This window comes from Physeter macrocephalus, chromosome 4, assembly GCF_002837175.3.
Source record: "Physeter macrocephalus isolate SW-GA chromosome 4, ASM283717v5, whole genome shotgun sequence".
Taxonomy (NCBI): domain Eukaryota; kingdom Metazoa; phylum Chordata; class Mammalia; order Artiodactyla; family Physeteridae; genus Physeter; species Physeter macrocephalus.
This window is the reverse complement of record NC_041217.1, coordinates 109,670,233-109,687,220: the sequence shown is the minus strand read 5'-3', so window position 1 is coordinate 109,687,220 and position 16,988 is coordinate 109,670,233. Positions and strand designations below refer to the sequence as shown.

Here is a 16,988-nt window from a genome sequence, read left to right as displayed (position 1 = left end):
AGAATGAAATTAGAACACTCCCTAACACCATACACAAAAATAAAATAAAAATGGATTAAAGACCTAAATGTAAGGTCAGACACCATCAAACTCTTAGAGAAAAACATAGGCAGAACACTCTATGACATAAATCACAGCAAGATCCTCTTTGACCCACCTCCTAGAGAAAAGGAAATAAAAACAAAAATAAACAAATGGGACCTAATGAAACTTAAAAGCTTTTGCACTGCAAAGGAAACCATAAACAAGACAAAAAGACAGCCCTCAGAATGGGAGAAAATATTTGCAACGAAGCAACTGACAAAGGTTTAACCTCCAAAATTTACAAGCAGCTCATGCAGCTCAACATTGAAAAAGCAAACAACCCAATCCAAAAATGGGCAGAAGACCTACATAGACATTTCTCCTAAGAAGATATACAGATTGCCAACAGGCACATGAAAGAATGCTCAACATCATTAATCTTTAGAGAATTGCAAATCAAAACTACATTGAGATATCATCTCACACCGTTCAGAATGGCCATCATCAAAAAATCTAGAAACAATAAATGCTGGAGAGGGTGTGGAGAAAAGGGAACCCTCTTGCACTGTTAGTGGGAATGTAAATTGATACAGCCACTATGGAGAACAGTATGGACGTCCCTTAAAAAACTAAAAATAGAACTACCATATGACCCAGCAATCCCACTACTGGGCATATACACTGAGAAAACCATAATTCAAAAAGGGTCATGTACCAAAATGTTCATTGCAGCACTATTTACAATAGCCAGGACATGGAAGCAACCTAAGTGTCCATCAACAGATTAATGGATAAAGAATATGTGGCACATATATACAATGGAATATTACTCAGCCATAAAAAGGAATGAAATTGCATTATTTGTAGTGAGGTGGATGGACCTAGAGTCTGTCACACAGAGTGAAGTAGGTCAGAAAGAGAAAAAGAAATACCGTATGCTAACACATGTATATGGAATAAAAAAAAAATGTTCTGAAGAACCTACTGGCAGGACAGGGGTAAAGACGCAGATGCAGAGAATGGACTTGAGAACATGGGGAAGGGCAAGGCCAAGCTGGGATGAAGTGCAAGAGTGGCATTGACATATTTACACTACCAAATGTAAATCGATAACTAGTGGGAAGCAGCTATATAGCACAGGGAGATCAGCTTGGTGCTTTGTGACTACCTAGAGGGGTGGAATAGGGAGGGTGGGAGGGAGACGCAAGAGGGAGGAGATATGGGGATATATGTATATGTATAGCTGATTCACTTTGTTATAAAGGAGAAACTAACACACCATTGTAAAGCAATTATACTCCAATAAAATTCACTTTGTTATAAAGCAGAAATTAACACACCATTGTAAAGCAATTATACTCTAATAAAGATATTTTAAAAATAAATTCCAGAACAAAAAACAAAGAAGAGGGACAGGATCTAATCTGGGTTTCTAAACGGTAACCGTGGCTTGTGAAGATCTCCTAGAATGAGAACAGCCCAGGGGCCTGGATGCCAGTGAGAGTGAGTGCAGGGGCCCAGGACTGCAAGGAATCCACAGAAAACTGAGGAGGAAACTGGGGAGAAATTAAGTCCGGAAGGGGACGGGGGAGGGACCTCTGCTGGACTCAGTTCTAGACGAGGCGAGTTTGAGGGGCCAGGTAGAAGCGATGACACGAGGTAGTTAGCTGGAGGCTGACTGAACACCTGACAGCCCTGAGGGGCAGAGCCGAGCAGGGGCTGGTGTGGAATGCCCCCGGAATCTGTCAGCCCCTATCTGGCTTACGCAGTTGACCAACGACTGCCACATCGACTGAAAGCAAACAGCAGGTGCTTAATGAATGAACATCTCTGGGGTCAGAGGGTTAAACATCAGATGAATGCGAAAAACTTCTATGTAAAGAATGATAATGACTTAATAGGCAAAAGGCAATATAGTTTTCAGAAATGCAGATGCAACAAGTTACTGTAGAGTTGTGAACCAATTCTGTCCTTAGTGGTGGGGGCCTATACATCCATCAAGTCAGTAAGTGTGGCTTTGGGAACAGCCAAGTCCCTCATGAATGTCTCTGGGACATTTCCAGTTGGCAGTCGTGCTACTAGTTCACATGCAACACAATAAAACCTCCTACAACCTGAACCCAGAAAACGTGCTGTCCTTCCAAATTTCTCTATTTCTGTCAGTGATTCCAGTCTCCTACCAAAGAAAAATTACTCCAAAATAATCAAGTGCTTAAAACTGTGTGTCGCTTATATGTGGAATCTAGAATATGACACAAAGGAACCTATCTACGAAACAGACTCATGGACATAGAGAAAAGACTTGTGGTTGCCAAGGGGGAGGGATGGAGTAGGGGGTTTGGGTTAGCAGATGTAAGCTACTATATAGAGAATGGATAAACAACAAGGTCCTACTATATAGCACAGAGAACTATATTCACTATCCTGTGATAAACCATAGTGGAAAAGAATACTGAAAAAAGAATGTATATATGTATAACTGAATCACTTTGCTGTACAGCAGAGATTAACGCAATACTGCAAATCAACTATACTTCAATTAAAAAAAAACTGTGCATTGAATCCATTTATCTTCGCTGCTCTACAGTCCAATAAGGTCTGTCTGTTCCTATGATTTTTCTCTGACCCACTCTTTCTACTCCATAAAAAAAAAAAAGGGACTTCCCTGGTGGCGCAGTGGTTAAGAATCCGCCTGCCAATGCAGGGGACACGGGTTCGAGCCTTGGTCCGAGAAAATCCCACATGCCGTGGAACAACGAAGCCCGTGTGCCACAACTACTGAGCCTGTGCTCTAGAGCCCCTGAGCTACAACTACTGAAGCCCATGTGCCTAGAGCCCGTGCTCCGCAACAAGAGAAGCCACGGCAATGAGAAGCCTGTGCACCGCAATGAAGAGCAGCCCCCGCTGGCATGGACTTATACACACTACCAAATGTAAAATAGCTAGCTAGTGGGAAGCAGCCACATAGCACAGGGAGAGCAGCTCGGTGCTTTGTGACCACTTAGAGGGGTGGGATAGGGAGGGTGGGAGGGAGACGCAAGAGGGAGCAGATATGGGAACATATGTATATGTACAGCTGATTCACTTTGTTATACAGCAGAAACTAACACACCATTGTAAAGCAATTATACTCCAATAAAGATGTTTAAAAAAAAAAGTAGCCCTCGCTCGCCGCAACTAGAGAATGCCTGCACGCAGCAACGTAGACCCAACACAGCCAAAAATAAATAAATAAATAAATTTATAAAACAAAAAACTGTATGCTGAATCCATTTATCTTCCCTGCTCTACAATCTAATAAGGTCTGTCTGTTCCTATGATGTTTCTCTGACCCACCCTTTCTACTCCACTCTGATGTCAACACTTACATACTTATTACAGAAACTTCCAAGGAAGCCTTCTTTACTTCAGCCTCTTCAGCATCCAGTCCAAGCTACAGTAAAATCTAAACTTCAGAGAATATAGCCTTCAGGTCATGTCTCTTGCTTAACAATATTCAACGTGCGGAGGCAAAGCAGAAATCCAGACCAAGAAGTTTGGAGTAAGTTTCCTCCTTTGTGTGGCCTCAATCCATCCCTTCATGGCAGTATTAACATCCCGTGTGTGCCCCCTCCTCTCACAACACCCAGCCATCTTCTCTGTCTTTAAATCATGGGATTTATTCTCTTCATCTGGTATGTTCGTTGTTGTCTGTGTCTGATGAAGCCAATGTTGAAGGGCCATTTCAAAGTCTGCATCAAGACAGACTGCCCTGGCAGCTCTAGTCTGCTCTCTGTGTCAGTAAGAACCACAGAGGAAACTACTGTTGGTCTTCTAATTGTTCTCTACACGCTTCTCTGTACCCCAACCAACTAGCAAACACCAGGTCCTACCCTCCCTGCTCCATGGCTGGATGCATGGGGTAAAGTCTGTAACCAAGGGAGAGTACATAAATGTACCCCAAACAAGAATCATGCCCATGGTCTTGCTGCATCAGCAGCAACTCTGAAGAGCAGTACTAAAGTCGCTCTCTACAGAGATCTGGAGGGAACATCCATCTGAGCAAATCACTTATTAATATGCAGATAATTTACCAGTAAGACAGCCAGTTCCCAGACTAAATAGTTTCCATCCCCACCACTAGCCTTAAGACAATGAAGTTCAAGTTGGTTTCTATGGACGTCAATTACAACTCTGACAGCACCATTAATAATTCATATTTCTCAGAGTTTCTTTTGGAATCTGGCCAATTCCTTTCTGTAGGGTCAAGAACCCCTACAAGTCTGTGTTTCAGGTTCCAGAATTGCAAGTTGGTGGGCACACAGCAAATTCATCCCTTAGTTTCCTGTGTAGTTACTTAGAATCAGTCTAGACACAAAATCCATCTCAGCATTAATGTTATTCACCTCCCTCTTCTCGGGCGTGTGAGATTTATTTTAACCCACCAAAAAGTTTAACAGAGACCCAATAAGGTAAGTAATTGGTACATACTCTATCGTTTCGTCCCACAAGAAGTGGCTGTGAGCCAGTTTCAGTGGCCAAAATCCATAGTAGAAATCAGCTTTTAAAATACCCAAGGTGGAGAACAGTATGGAGATTCCTTAAAAAACTAAAAACAGAGTTACCATATGATCCAGCAATCCCACTACTGGGCATATATCCAGAGAAAACTCTAATTCAAAAAGATACGTTCACTCCAATGTTCATAGCAGCTCTATTTACAATAGCCAGGACATGTAAGCAACCTAAGTGCCATCAACATATGAATGGATAAAGAAAATGAGGTGTATATATATACAATGAAATATTACTCAGCCATAAATAAGAATGAAATAATGCCATTTGCAGCAATATGGATGGACCTAGAGATTATCATACTAAGTGAAGGAAGTCAGACAGAGAAAGACAAATATTATACGATATCACTTATATGTGGAATCTAAAATATCATACAAATGAACTTATTTACAAAACAGAAATAGATTCACAGACACAGAAAACAAACTTATGGTTACCAAAGGGGAAAGGCTGGGGGGAAGAAATTAGAACTTTGGAATTAACAGATACACGCTACTATATATAAATCAGATAAACAATAAGGACCTACTGTATAACACAGAGAACTATATTCAATATCTTGTAATAACCTATAATGGAAAAGAATCTGAAAAAGAATATGTGGGTGTGTGTGTGTAACTGAATCACTTTGCTGTACACCTGAAACACTGTAATCAACTATACTTCAATTAAAAAAATTAGAGATTAAAAAAAAATACCCAAGGTAAGGAGAAATAAGGTCCTAATGCGCTTCCGGTCTAGAAGGACTGCATTCATAGGAAACTGTTTTCTGGTTCTTACAAGCTTGTAAGTACTTGGAAAGCAGATACTTCTGTGTCTCTGTTTCTGGTTCATTCAGCAAACTTGCTGAGCCCTTACCATGTTCAATGCACCACACTCAACACGGGGAACGCAAAGAGCAATAATCCATGGTCCCTGCCCTGCAAGAAGCTGGGCTAGAAGAACCCGACAGTGTTTGGTGCATAATTTAATAAATATTAAATAAATAATAATAAATTTAATAATAAATATTTAATAAATATTAAAAATTTATTTAATTTATTTAATAAATTTTATTTATTAAATATTCATTTAATAAATATTAAATGAATATCTCCATAAAGGGTCCTCCCAGGTTCCAGAGGAACACAGTGAGAACCCAAGCATTTGTTCCACAAATGATAATTTTGCAGTTGAGCCAAAAAGAACTTTCATTTGAATGAAAACATAACCTGCAATGGCTTATGTCAGAGAATGACATAAAAATTTGCTTCAAGAGCTGGTGCTAAGAACCTCATGCAGCATTCAGATAAAATGTTTTAACCAGCTAATAGTTGTTTTGATAATAGAGGTGCTTGGCTAAAAGCAGAGGCCTTGAAAGCACAAATGTAACACGGGTGCTGCTGAACTTTTACCGAGGACATCAGCCAAGTCCAACGATTTTTCAATGCTTTGCCTTCTCATTTGTAAAATGGGGACAATGAACGCAAGACAAAGGTTTATTCCTCGGAAAGTCCTCGGGAAACGTCAAAGCCACATGAGAGTAATGTTCCTCCTTTCCTCATCTTGAATTATTAAACATCAACCGTCTCCAGCCCGCTGTGCCCAGACATTTTGAAAGGGCGCTGTGCCAACGCCCATTAGTGCTGGAGGCAACATCGGTGGGACACTTCTTGTATTTTTATACTCTTTCAGTTGAACCATTGAAATCCGATGTCTAACAGGAAAACGCGAAGCTGAAATGTGGGATTCCTGCTGCCATACAAACAGCAGGGTGAAATTCTAGTTTTCCCGATACCTCCTCTTTAGAGTTTTTTGTTTGTTTTTTTAAAGAAAGAGTTAGCTTCCGCATCCAAGCTAGGTGTGGTTCTAGAAATTCTAGAAAATGCTCACTATGGTGCTGTTTTTCAAGGCTCCAGGCAATACTGAAGGTCTTCTGATTCAACAGATACTGACTGACTGGCAGAACCTGAAAATTCTGACAATTTGGGTTAATTTGGAGAGAGACATGCAGGGGCAGTAAACATTTCTAACTTCAGACTCAAAGAAGAAGTAACACAGAGAAGAAAAGCACGTAAGTCCAGATCCAGACTGAAGGTTTTCTCATCCTACTGACTAGTGCATTCACTGAATTAACTCAACTCTGCATTTCCGCAATATATCAGCCTGGCTAGAGCTGGGAGATAGAAGCCATAAACAGACCTGCTAGACAACCCCAGAGATACAGTTCTTATCTCTCTACTCCCCGGGGGGAGAAGTGAAAGGCTGGCATTAAGTGAGAGACACAAGTCAAGAGGTGAAATGTCCAATATGGCAGCCACCAGCTACAGGTGCCTATGCAGCATCTGATGTGCAGCCAGTCCAAAGTGAGATATGCTGTCAGGATAAAATACACACCACATCTCAAAGACTAAGTACCTAAAAACAGGAATGTAAAATATTTCAATGTTTTATATTGAATACAGGCTGAAGTAATATTTTAAATACATTGGGTTAAATAAAATATATAATTAAAATCAATTTCATTTGTTTCTTTAAAAAATTTTTTTAATGTGACTAATAGAAAATTTAAAAGGATAGACATGGCTCTAATTTGTAGCTCTCGTTATGTTTTTCTTGGATAGTGCTGATCTAGAGTGTCCCAGTCTCCCCTGGATTCTTTGAAAGGACAGAACTGAACATATGAAAATGCAGTCAGACTCACAAAGCAAACAACATCATTTTTCACAAGGTAACCTTGATGCACACTGAAAGAAATAAGACTGATTACTTGGCTTTCTTCTCACGGTTGATCTACTCTTGAGTCAGACTGAATGCTCTCTTGCAATGGTCTGTTTTAGATAATACCAAGAAAAGAAGAAAAGCCCTACAGGGTACTGCTCAAAGCATGTCTATTAGTGTCAGGCAGACCTGGGTGTGCGTCCTATCCCTGCCGTTCACTAACTATACAACCTCAGGAAAATTAACATATTAAGATCGCTATTTTCTGTCAAAGGATAATATTTCCCCACAGGCCTACTAGAAGGGTTAACCTAGAAAGGGAGGTAAGGAACATGGGCACCATACCTATCTAGCACACAGCACTTCAGAATGGTAGCTAGTTTAGTGAAATTCAAGCAACATTTTCTGAGCACCCTCCAAAATAATGATGGCGTAGGTTAGACAGAGGGCAGCGGAGATAGGACCACTTGAGTCACTGGCCTCGGAGGCTCAGTATTTATGCCGCGTGGCGCAACACTGCCCTCTAGTGGCAAAAATATGGCAAAGCATCCAGACCATAAAGCAAGCAAGGAAGAAAAATGTAAATTTTCCTGGGCACTAAGACAGTTCTCCAGATCAGAGAGATCACATCGAAGAACAATTTTTACTCATGAGTCACCTTTAAAGCAGTGGAATGGAACTGGAAAGCAATAAGATTACCAAGATTTACTATTAACCCAGAGATTGGCACTTTGTTGATTATACAGGTTCTCAGATAGGAAAACGGGAATTCTCTTTGGACATATTAAATGAAACACTTAAAGAGGAGCAAGCCTGGGTGGATGCCAAGTTACTAGAATTTCTTTTAGTAGGACAATACCGAACGTTTGAGTTTTGTGGATTGCTCGATTTTTGTGAAGAGTTTGTAAACTAGATTTGACCGTGTTTTGTTTAATGCAACTATCAAGGTCAAAACTTAAGGCCGAGCTGTTATACCAGCATCATTATATTTTTATTTCTCTCCTTGTAGAACACCTAAGCCAAGATAACAGTACTCTGAGCTGTTGACGAGATTAAATGAGAGAGAAGAGAGAAATGCTTAGAATAGCATCAAGTGTTAGCTGCTATTATTTTTATTTTTGTTGTTTCTGTTGTTCCAACTGCCAGAGGCCCATGCAAAAAAAACTGTAAGATTCAGTCATTGCTTTTATTTTTTTTGGTTTGAAAACAAGGCCTACCTAATTTCATTTCCTGCTATATCTTTGAATCAAATTTATCATTTTAAAACAAGAACATCTGAACATAACTTTGATGTCCTTGAGATTATGATACTGAAGTCCAGCAATAGTTTAGAATTCAGATACTGACCTTTAATAAGGCACTAAGAGGACACTGAAATCCAAACCACCTGCAGGGCTTCCCTGGTGGCACAGTGGTTGAGAATCCGCCTGCCGATGCAGGGGACACGGGTTCGTGCCCCGGTCTGGGAATATCCCACCTGCCGCGGAGCGGCTGGGCCCATGAGCCATGGCCGCGGAGCCTGTGCGCCCGGAGCCTGTGCTCCGCAACAGGAGAGGCCACAACAGTGAGAGGCCCGCGTACCACAAAAAAAAAAAACAACAACACCTGCAAAGGCAAGATGTGTTATCATTTTAATCATAAACCTAACATGGTCATTCTGGGCAGTCTTTATCCTCCTCCAGTCTCCTCAGTTAATTTGGATGAAAACCTTAATACTTTGAATTAGGAAGATTTTGTAATACTTTTCCTCATTTAATTTTCATTTTTACTACAGTGATCTCACGTCCAAACACTTCTTACTTGGTGACTGGCTGGGTTAATATGTGACCCCTTAAGCCAGACCCAGACAACCAAGAAACATGCTTTCTGGTTCCCTGCAGTTCTTGCTTCAATATCCCGAAGCCACTTCAATATCCGGCAAAGGGAAAGAAAAAGAAAACCAATGCAAAGATACATGCTTACTGATGTCCAGGGTATGTGCTGGAGAAAAGTGGGACGAAGGTCAGTGCTAGAAACCCACATTTAAGGGTCTCAAGTGCTTCATGTGCAGAAGGAAGAATGAGGCTACACACCTTGTCATGATATGGTCCTAAGACAATCCAGCCGCAGAAGGTGTAACCCAGATAGATCATACCGGCACACGCGCAGAAGCGAAGAACTTTTGGCAGTGAGGCTTGCATCGTTAAAATGAGCACCTGAAAAAAATCAGCACAATGAGGGGGGATTAAAAAGTAGCTACTAGAGCCCAAAGAAATGGACCTCAACCCCAGTGGTGCTACCCAGCAGCCACATCCTTACATTATATGCTTGGAAGTAACCCAAGTATCTGATGACGCCAACCCAGACAAAGAGAGTAGATGTTCCAAGCAAAATGCTGCACAGGTCGTAATTTGTGAGATTCTAGGGAATGAAAAAACAGACATGAGTAAAATATTCTACTCCACTCAGCTTATGAACCTCACTTTTAACTGACTGGAGAAGAATGGACCGCCTGCCTCTCTACAGTGATTCTGAGTGTTCTTAAACTGAAGAAGGAAATAATAGAGAGCACAATTCCAAATGTGTTCCTCATTTCCTTTTAGTATAAAGATTGGTTGAACTCAATTCTTGTTCAAATAATATCCTGAAATAGAAATTGCATTTACCACTGACCTAGGCACTAAAGCACATAAGCTAATGGTGTTTGTTAAATATCAAACAATACCTTTCAGCTACTTTTGAAAGAACGCTCCAATGTGATTTGCTAACAGTTCCTGCTCTCAAGGACTCTAATTGAGGAGACGCACACACAAGCGTAATTCTAATACAATATGCTGTGTGCAGTGAGAGACACAATGCTGGACTTGTCATGGAGGGCTTCCCGAGGGCGTGACCCCAGAGCAGTGCTGGGCCTGGAGGACAGGCTAGGGGAGTCTTGCAAGCAAATGGAGAGAGGCTGAACAGGGCCCATTGCTGAGAGCCTGCAAGATGGGCCAGAGGGGCAGCACTGAAGGGTCAGGGAGAGCGAGGGCGGGAGGGGAAGGCAGAGCTAGATCATGAGGCCCCTGGAGGCCATGCTGAAGAAAGGCCACTTCATCCCAAAGGGGGTCCCTGCGGCAGAAAGGACTGTCACAGCAAGACAGACACTCCCAGAAGAATGACTCTGACAGCTGTGTGAATGACTGCGAGGGGTATAAGCTGAAGGCAGGACAACAATGAGGCAGCTGCAGCGATCGGGGTCAGAGAGGAAGACGGCCTGAAGGAAGCCGAAGCAGTCAGGGTAGACAAGACGGAGGTATCTCGAGGTCAGGAGGGAAGGCTGGTAAGATTTGCTAGCTGATGGCAGAGCACGGAGGAGAGAAGTCAAGACTTAGGAGACTAAACCGACTAAGTTACCCAAAGAGCCAGGCGCCTAGAGGCACTCAAATATTCCTGCCCTCACGCCATCCATCAGAGCCCCCATCACTCATGGATGGGCACCTCGGCTCTTGACGTGATTGGTTCATGGGCCAGCTGCTGATTTTGCAACTTAAACAAACAAACAAAGCCCGCCCAAACAACCAGTCTTCTCAAACTTCAGTTCCTATTCTGAAGATGCTGTCAAGTTTCCTAGAGGATATTCATAGGAGTATCACCTTCCACAGAACATCCGTTTCCTCATTTTCCCTTCATGAGAAACCAAGTCAGAGGAGGCTTCCATTTTATGGGCGTGAGAAAAGAGAAAACCTGAGAATCACTGCATATCTTACAGTATTTGAGACCATCCAGAAGAACAGAAAGAACAGAAGATTTACAGTGGGTTGCCGCTTACCTTGGCTTTAATTTCCATTTTTAATATGGATCCAATTATTGTCATTAGGTCGCTGATAATCACCAGGATATACCATCTGTTGATGAACTCCCATTGGTCGGCGTTACACACACATCGCTTGTACTTCTCCAGGAAGAAATTTAAGAATCTCTGCGGCAAACATTTTAAAAAACATTTCTTACAAACCACACTGCCCTCTGGAAGGAGAAAAGCGTAAAACAGTGCTCTCGCCTGTCCAAAGACACGGCATTACCTTTTCCAACGTGATGGATCCTCACTTGGGGGGCAGAGATTACAGCCCACACCTTCCTCCACCATCCACCCCAGCTAGAGGTGAGCATTCCAGTTAACTAAGTGACTCAAACACTCAATGCTGTGCTCTCACTCCAACAGACTCTTGTTGAAATAGCTAACACAGAGCACATTCCAAACACTTTACATTATTCTCAACGCATTCAACCAGACGACAACCCTACGAACTAGGCACCATGGACACTTCTTTCCAGAGGAGGCAACTGAGACATGGGGCGGCCAAGCCGGGACTCGAGTGCAGGCAGTCCGGCCCCCGAGTGTGTGCTCCCAATGTGCCACCCTCGCATCGGCAGAACCCAGACCCTGGCTTTGGATTCAGAATATCAAGGGGCTTGTGGGGTGCGGGAGGGTGGCTAAGAGAAGTGGATATTTACAAAACAAATCGACACAGGTCAAGCCCTGGAAAAATAGAATGTAGACTGCTTCCTTCCTCTACATATGGTATTCTAATGACTTCCTACGTCCACTGACCCCAGTCTGTATATACATACATGCCACACACCAGAATAAGATTTGTGGTGAGCTAGAGTATATAGTCACAAGAGCCCTAAGGGTAAAAAGGTAAAATGAAACTCAGGGAAGAATTTTTAAACTAGTTTAAATAATAGAATAAAGTCTTTTATGCATCATTATAACCCATTTACCATGTCTCCCTGTCAGAATGAACTCTGATTTGAAGACAAAAGATGAAACCCACACATGTTATTACTCTGTTCTTAAGATCACTCCTGAATTTAAAAGGGTCTCATTTATTCTAGAAGCATTCAAAAGCTTGATCATTCACCACAGTGTATCTGTGCTTCTTAGCTCAGGTTTAAGCAGAATAATTGTCTGATTCCACCCGACATGCTGGGAGCTTTGACTCACTCTCTACACCCCAGGTTGATAATGTCTCGTAAGGGGACAGTCACTCAAAGGAATCCAATTCAGTCAAGGGCCCCAGAAAGGGCAGGATGACCCAATGTCAAGGCCCCACTGTTTGGACAAACTGCAGGCGGAGGTCAGGAAGGGAGGGAGGAAATTCCAACACACACTTACCTTTCTTAACCTTAGACCAAGAACAATGGATCTTGTGCACAGAATAAGAGATGCCAAGCAAATCACAATGACAAATGCATCAAACACCAGGACATACTGAGTATTTCTCTGAACTGAGAAACGAAAACAGAATTCAAATGTCAAACACACCTTACTTGGGAATAATTTCCAAACAAGATGGCAGCTGGAAAATAAGATCAAATGATAAATGCTTCAACATCAGAAACAAATCACACTGCACTCATTCAGAGGTTCACAAACAAGGTAATCATTCCCTGATGTCGAGTTATACATTTAAAAACATAAAAATTCTTAACAGATGTACTAAAGTGTATTCATAAATATTTACTACAGTGTGGAATTCAGTAGAAGGTGGTCCATTTGGGCTCCATTCAAAAGAGGCAAAACCAGGGCTTGGTTTCCCTGGTGGCGCAGTGGTTGGGAGTCCGCCTGCCAATGCAGGGGACGCGGGTTTGTGCCCCGGTCCGGGAAGATCCCACAAGCCACGGAGCGGCGGGGCCCGTGAGCCATGGCCGCTGAGCCTGCGCGTCCGGAGCCTGTGCTCCGCAATGGGAGAGGCCACAGCACTGAGAGGCCCCCGTACCGCAAAAAAAAAAAAAAAAAAAAAAAAGTGGCAAAACTACTGACATACTCTGAGTTCTTTCACATAAAAACAAACATCAAGCTCTCCATTAATGGGGGAACACACGTTTTAAAGTCCCACCACTCAGAATCCCCATTTCTGCTTCTCAAGCTTACTCTGTACTTTGCCAGCAAAGAGTGCCAATTCAATAAGCTTTTTCTGCATGTGGGAAAAATCACTTCTTAGAATGAAAGTAAGGAGAGTAGTAATCAGATTTTTGCCTTGGAACACAGTAACACAGGGAAGGTACTGGAGGAAGATGAAACTGTAACCTTTGCTTCTCTCAGACTTCATGGTATTGTCCCAAATCCCAAACCACGGCTCTCCCCTGCCCGGCCCCTGCTCACCCGCTGTGGTCTCATCACCTGCCGCCTGCTGCTTTCTCCTGGCCCCCACCTTGCCCACCCTGAGGCCACTCTCTTCCTCCTTCCTTGCTCCTACCAGGCACTGGAGCTCTCTCCCTCCCTCTCTCCTCTCTCTCTTTCTTGCCTCAGGGACTTTGCACATGCTGATCTCTCTGCCTGGAACTGCACCCCCTCCCCATCACACATGGGGATTACTCAGCCTTGGGTTTCAGATTGAGTATCTTCCTCCCCAGAACAGAACAGGACAATTCCCTAAATTCCCATCCCCATCAACCCTCCCCCCAATACCCTATCGTAGCCCTGTCCATAAGTATACACACCTATATCTCCATTTACTGCCCTCTGCTTGATGGTCACTGAACTTATAGTTGTGTCTTCAAAGACAGCACAGCAAGGAGCACAGAGACAGTGTGAAATGAAAAAGGACACGGTCTCTGGAGCCTGAGACCTGGGTCTGAATCTCCGCCCTGCACTCAGAAGCTGTGGAGCCTTGGGGAAGTTGCCTCAGTTTCCTCATCCAAAAAATGGGTAGAATGAAAAAAAATACCTGTATTATAGGGCTGTTGTGAGGGTTAAATAAGTTCACACATGAAAGCACTTGGAGCAACCCCATGCACACAAGAACAGCAAACTCAGTGGTTATTATATCATTCAATGTCCATCTCCCCTCGGACATGATTGGCTCTGGGAGGCAGGGACCGGGTGTGTTTTTATTCAGCATGACAGTGCCTGTGCTTATGTGTGTCCCCATAATGCTTCAGTACGCTTACAGATAAGTGCAGAGACCCCAGCAGAGCACAGGAAGACCACTGAATAATGTAAGTCAGAACTCTTGAAGGTCTGAGAGAAGTTAGAGGCAGAGAAGGCACACAAAGATAAGGCACAAAGTGGCGAAAGATGAAGAAGAGAGACTCGACCTGGTCTTTAATGGGACTTAGGGAGTAAGGAAGGACTGACCAAGAATGACTCCTTTTCTGTCTTGGGTCAACTGAGCTCAGTCTGGACATTCATGACAAGAGCGGACAACTTGGTGGCAGCTGAAACCATGGGTGTGGACACAGCCTCTCAGAGAGATGACAGAGCGGAATGCAGACTAGGAAGGATGGGAAGGCGGGGGTGGCAATGTTTGGGAATTAGGAGAGGAGATGCACTCAGGAACCAGACAGAGAAAGACCAGGGGAGAAGGAAGCAGCGCTGGGGACAGGCAACCTTCAGGAGAGTCTAAAGTCAGGATGTTCCACAGCGACACCTCCGCAGAGAAGGCATTTAAGAGAAAGATGGGAGTGTGTCCACGGATTTAGAAATAACAGCAGCGTGAGTGACCATGGCACGGGTGTCTGAGGGCAGCCCATCACGGGTGTCTGAGGGCAGCTCATCCTAACCCTAAGTGGGTTAGGAGCATGGCCAGCAAGTAAATGTAATTCACTGCGCGAGTTATTTAGCCTTGCTAAGCTTCAGATGCCTCGGGTACCAAATGGGAGCACAGCTGTACCAGCTTCACGCGCTGTCAGGAAATCAGGTCAAACCCTGCTGAGTGCTTGTCAGTGCCTCGTACGGAGCACTTACATCCACCTTTGGCCATTTTATCCTTCACAAGTTTAAGTTATCTGGAGATACCATCTAATGGGTAGGTAAGAAAACAACCTGACCAAAACCCAAGACCAGTTTTGGGGGGAGGAGCCATGGAATGAAGCAGAGGGAAGAGGGGCAGTTCTTGGGAAGATGGGGCCGCAATCTTAAAACATGCAAGAACAGCCTCGAATACCTTCCTTTCTGACCTATAACTAGAACAAAATTTCTAAGATTACTTGAATTGGGCCTTATTTACAGTTGAGAAAACTGAGGCCCAGAACTAGGAAGATAAACCGTCCCTCCTAACAGAGAAATCAGTATTGTATTGTTTCAGTTTGATCTATTGAGAAGACTAGTTTGATGTGGCTACAAAAAGTATCTTATAAACATCATAATTGCTTTCTTCTTCTACTGAAATTATGTTATTCTCACAGGAACAGTTCCTAAACCTGGGTTTGTATAACACTAGTCCAGAGACATGACTCTGGAAATGTGGTTAAGAAAATCCTACCCCACCCAGTCCTTCCAGGGGCCTGAGAAGTCCCACACACCACCACCACTGCCACCTGTGTGACCCTAACCAGGGCTTCCCACACTTACTAAACCCCATTTCCCTGGGACATACGTTTACATCACCCATCAGTGGGGAGTCCTGTCCATCAGTACCTACCTCCTCCAGCTCCCATGCCCAAATGGCTACATTTATAAAATCAAGTTGATGTGAAGATCAGTGGCACACTGGGCATGGGTATCAGAAGTCAGAAAAGGCAACTTCAAGTTTGTATGTAAAAATGCGCATTCCCTTACATTTCACCTTGAGATAACATAGGTAATGACAAGAAGGAGAGAGAAGCTTCAGGGTAAGCACATGGATGTGAATGAATCTCAGAATGTTTTGCAAATAGCACAAGGATCCCACCAGCTGTCACGCTTGGCTTTGTTCTACTCCCCCAGAGCCAAGGCAATCAATCCACCAGACAGCTTCCTATAAAAGAAAAAAAAAATCCATTTCCTAAGCTGGTTTCCAAACTTCAGCTTTTTAAGACTTGTCACATCACCTTAAATTTGTGCTCTCCTAGTGATGGCGCAGCCCTGGGAGAAGCCTATATAAATGTCAGTGCTTCTAGCTGTGAGATTGTGTTTCTCCTCACTGGCCACAGGAGGGAGCCAGAGCGCCTCTCGTCTGCGCAAAGGCGAGGACAGCTCCCCAATATTATAAGGACGCCCGTGGAGAGGAAGGAAACTGTCCTGGCAAACGTGTTTGCCTGACTGACTTACTTGGTCAAATGACTATACCAAACCACATTTCCTATTTGACAAGGGTTAGCTTTTATCACATAAAATAGCTGCAGCCTACACTCGGCCTTGGAAGACACGTGTCTGCCCTGTGCGTTTCTGCAGGGGAGAGTGTGTCTGCTGAGGAAGAGTACCCACTTTTTAACAGAAACTAAAACTGTGTACTCTGATGAGAGGCTGGAGTCAGCTAATGGGACTAAAAAGCCAAAACTTCAAAATCATCAGCACATATTATGCAACCGAAAAGCAACAGGCCACAAATTGAGTCTAATTTAAAACTAATATAAAATAGTTAGGAACCACAGGTATTTTACATTGTATTTTGTTCTGATAATCTGGTCAAAAGGCAGGTTCAGTTAAACAAAACTTGTAAATGAAGAAATACTGATCACCCATCATTAACATCATCCCAACCCCCCCAGTGAGAATGGGGTCTGAGTAGCCCACTTTTATCTGTGGATCAGGAGGTATTTCCTGAGTGATGACAGAGTAAATGACCCAGGTTTGTCCAGCCTGCTCTCTGGGCTCTGAAGGCCTTGATCCCACTCCACTGTCACAGGCTCAGATCAAATCATACCTTCTCCGAGAAGCATTGCTGGACTCTATGTCTCACTCTGTCCCCATCAAAACCAACCTTCCTTTCTTTTCTTTTTTTTTTTTTTTGTGGTACGCGGGCCTCTCACTGCTGTGG

General features: G+C 43.3%; 1 protein-coding gene across 2 annotated transcripts in view; it reads right to left on the bottom strand.

The window, feature by feature from the left end:
- Positions 1-16,988, bottom strand: part of MCOLN2 (mucolipin TRP cation channel 2) — a 62,882-nt gene that overhangs the window by 11,970 nt on the left and 33,924 nt on the right. For both annotated transcript variants that reach the window (XM_024119556.3, XM_024119555.3), the window contains exons 8-11: positions 12,422-12,534; positions 11,072-11,221; positions 9,580-9,681; positions 9,354-9,476 (exon numbers count right to left, since the gene is read on the bottom strand). In XM_024119556.3, the coding sequence (XP_023975324.1) occupies positions 9,354-9,476; positions 9,580-9,681; positions 11,072-11,221; positions 12,422-12,534 (488 nt within the window). The remainder of the gene's footprint in view (positions 1-9,353; positions 9,477-9,579; positions 9,682-11,071; positions 11,222-12,421; positions 12,535-16,988) is intronic.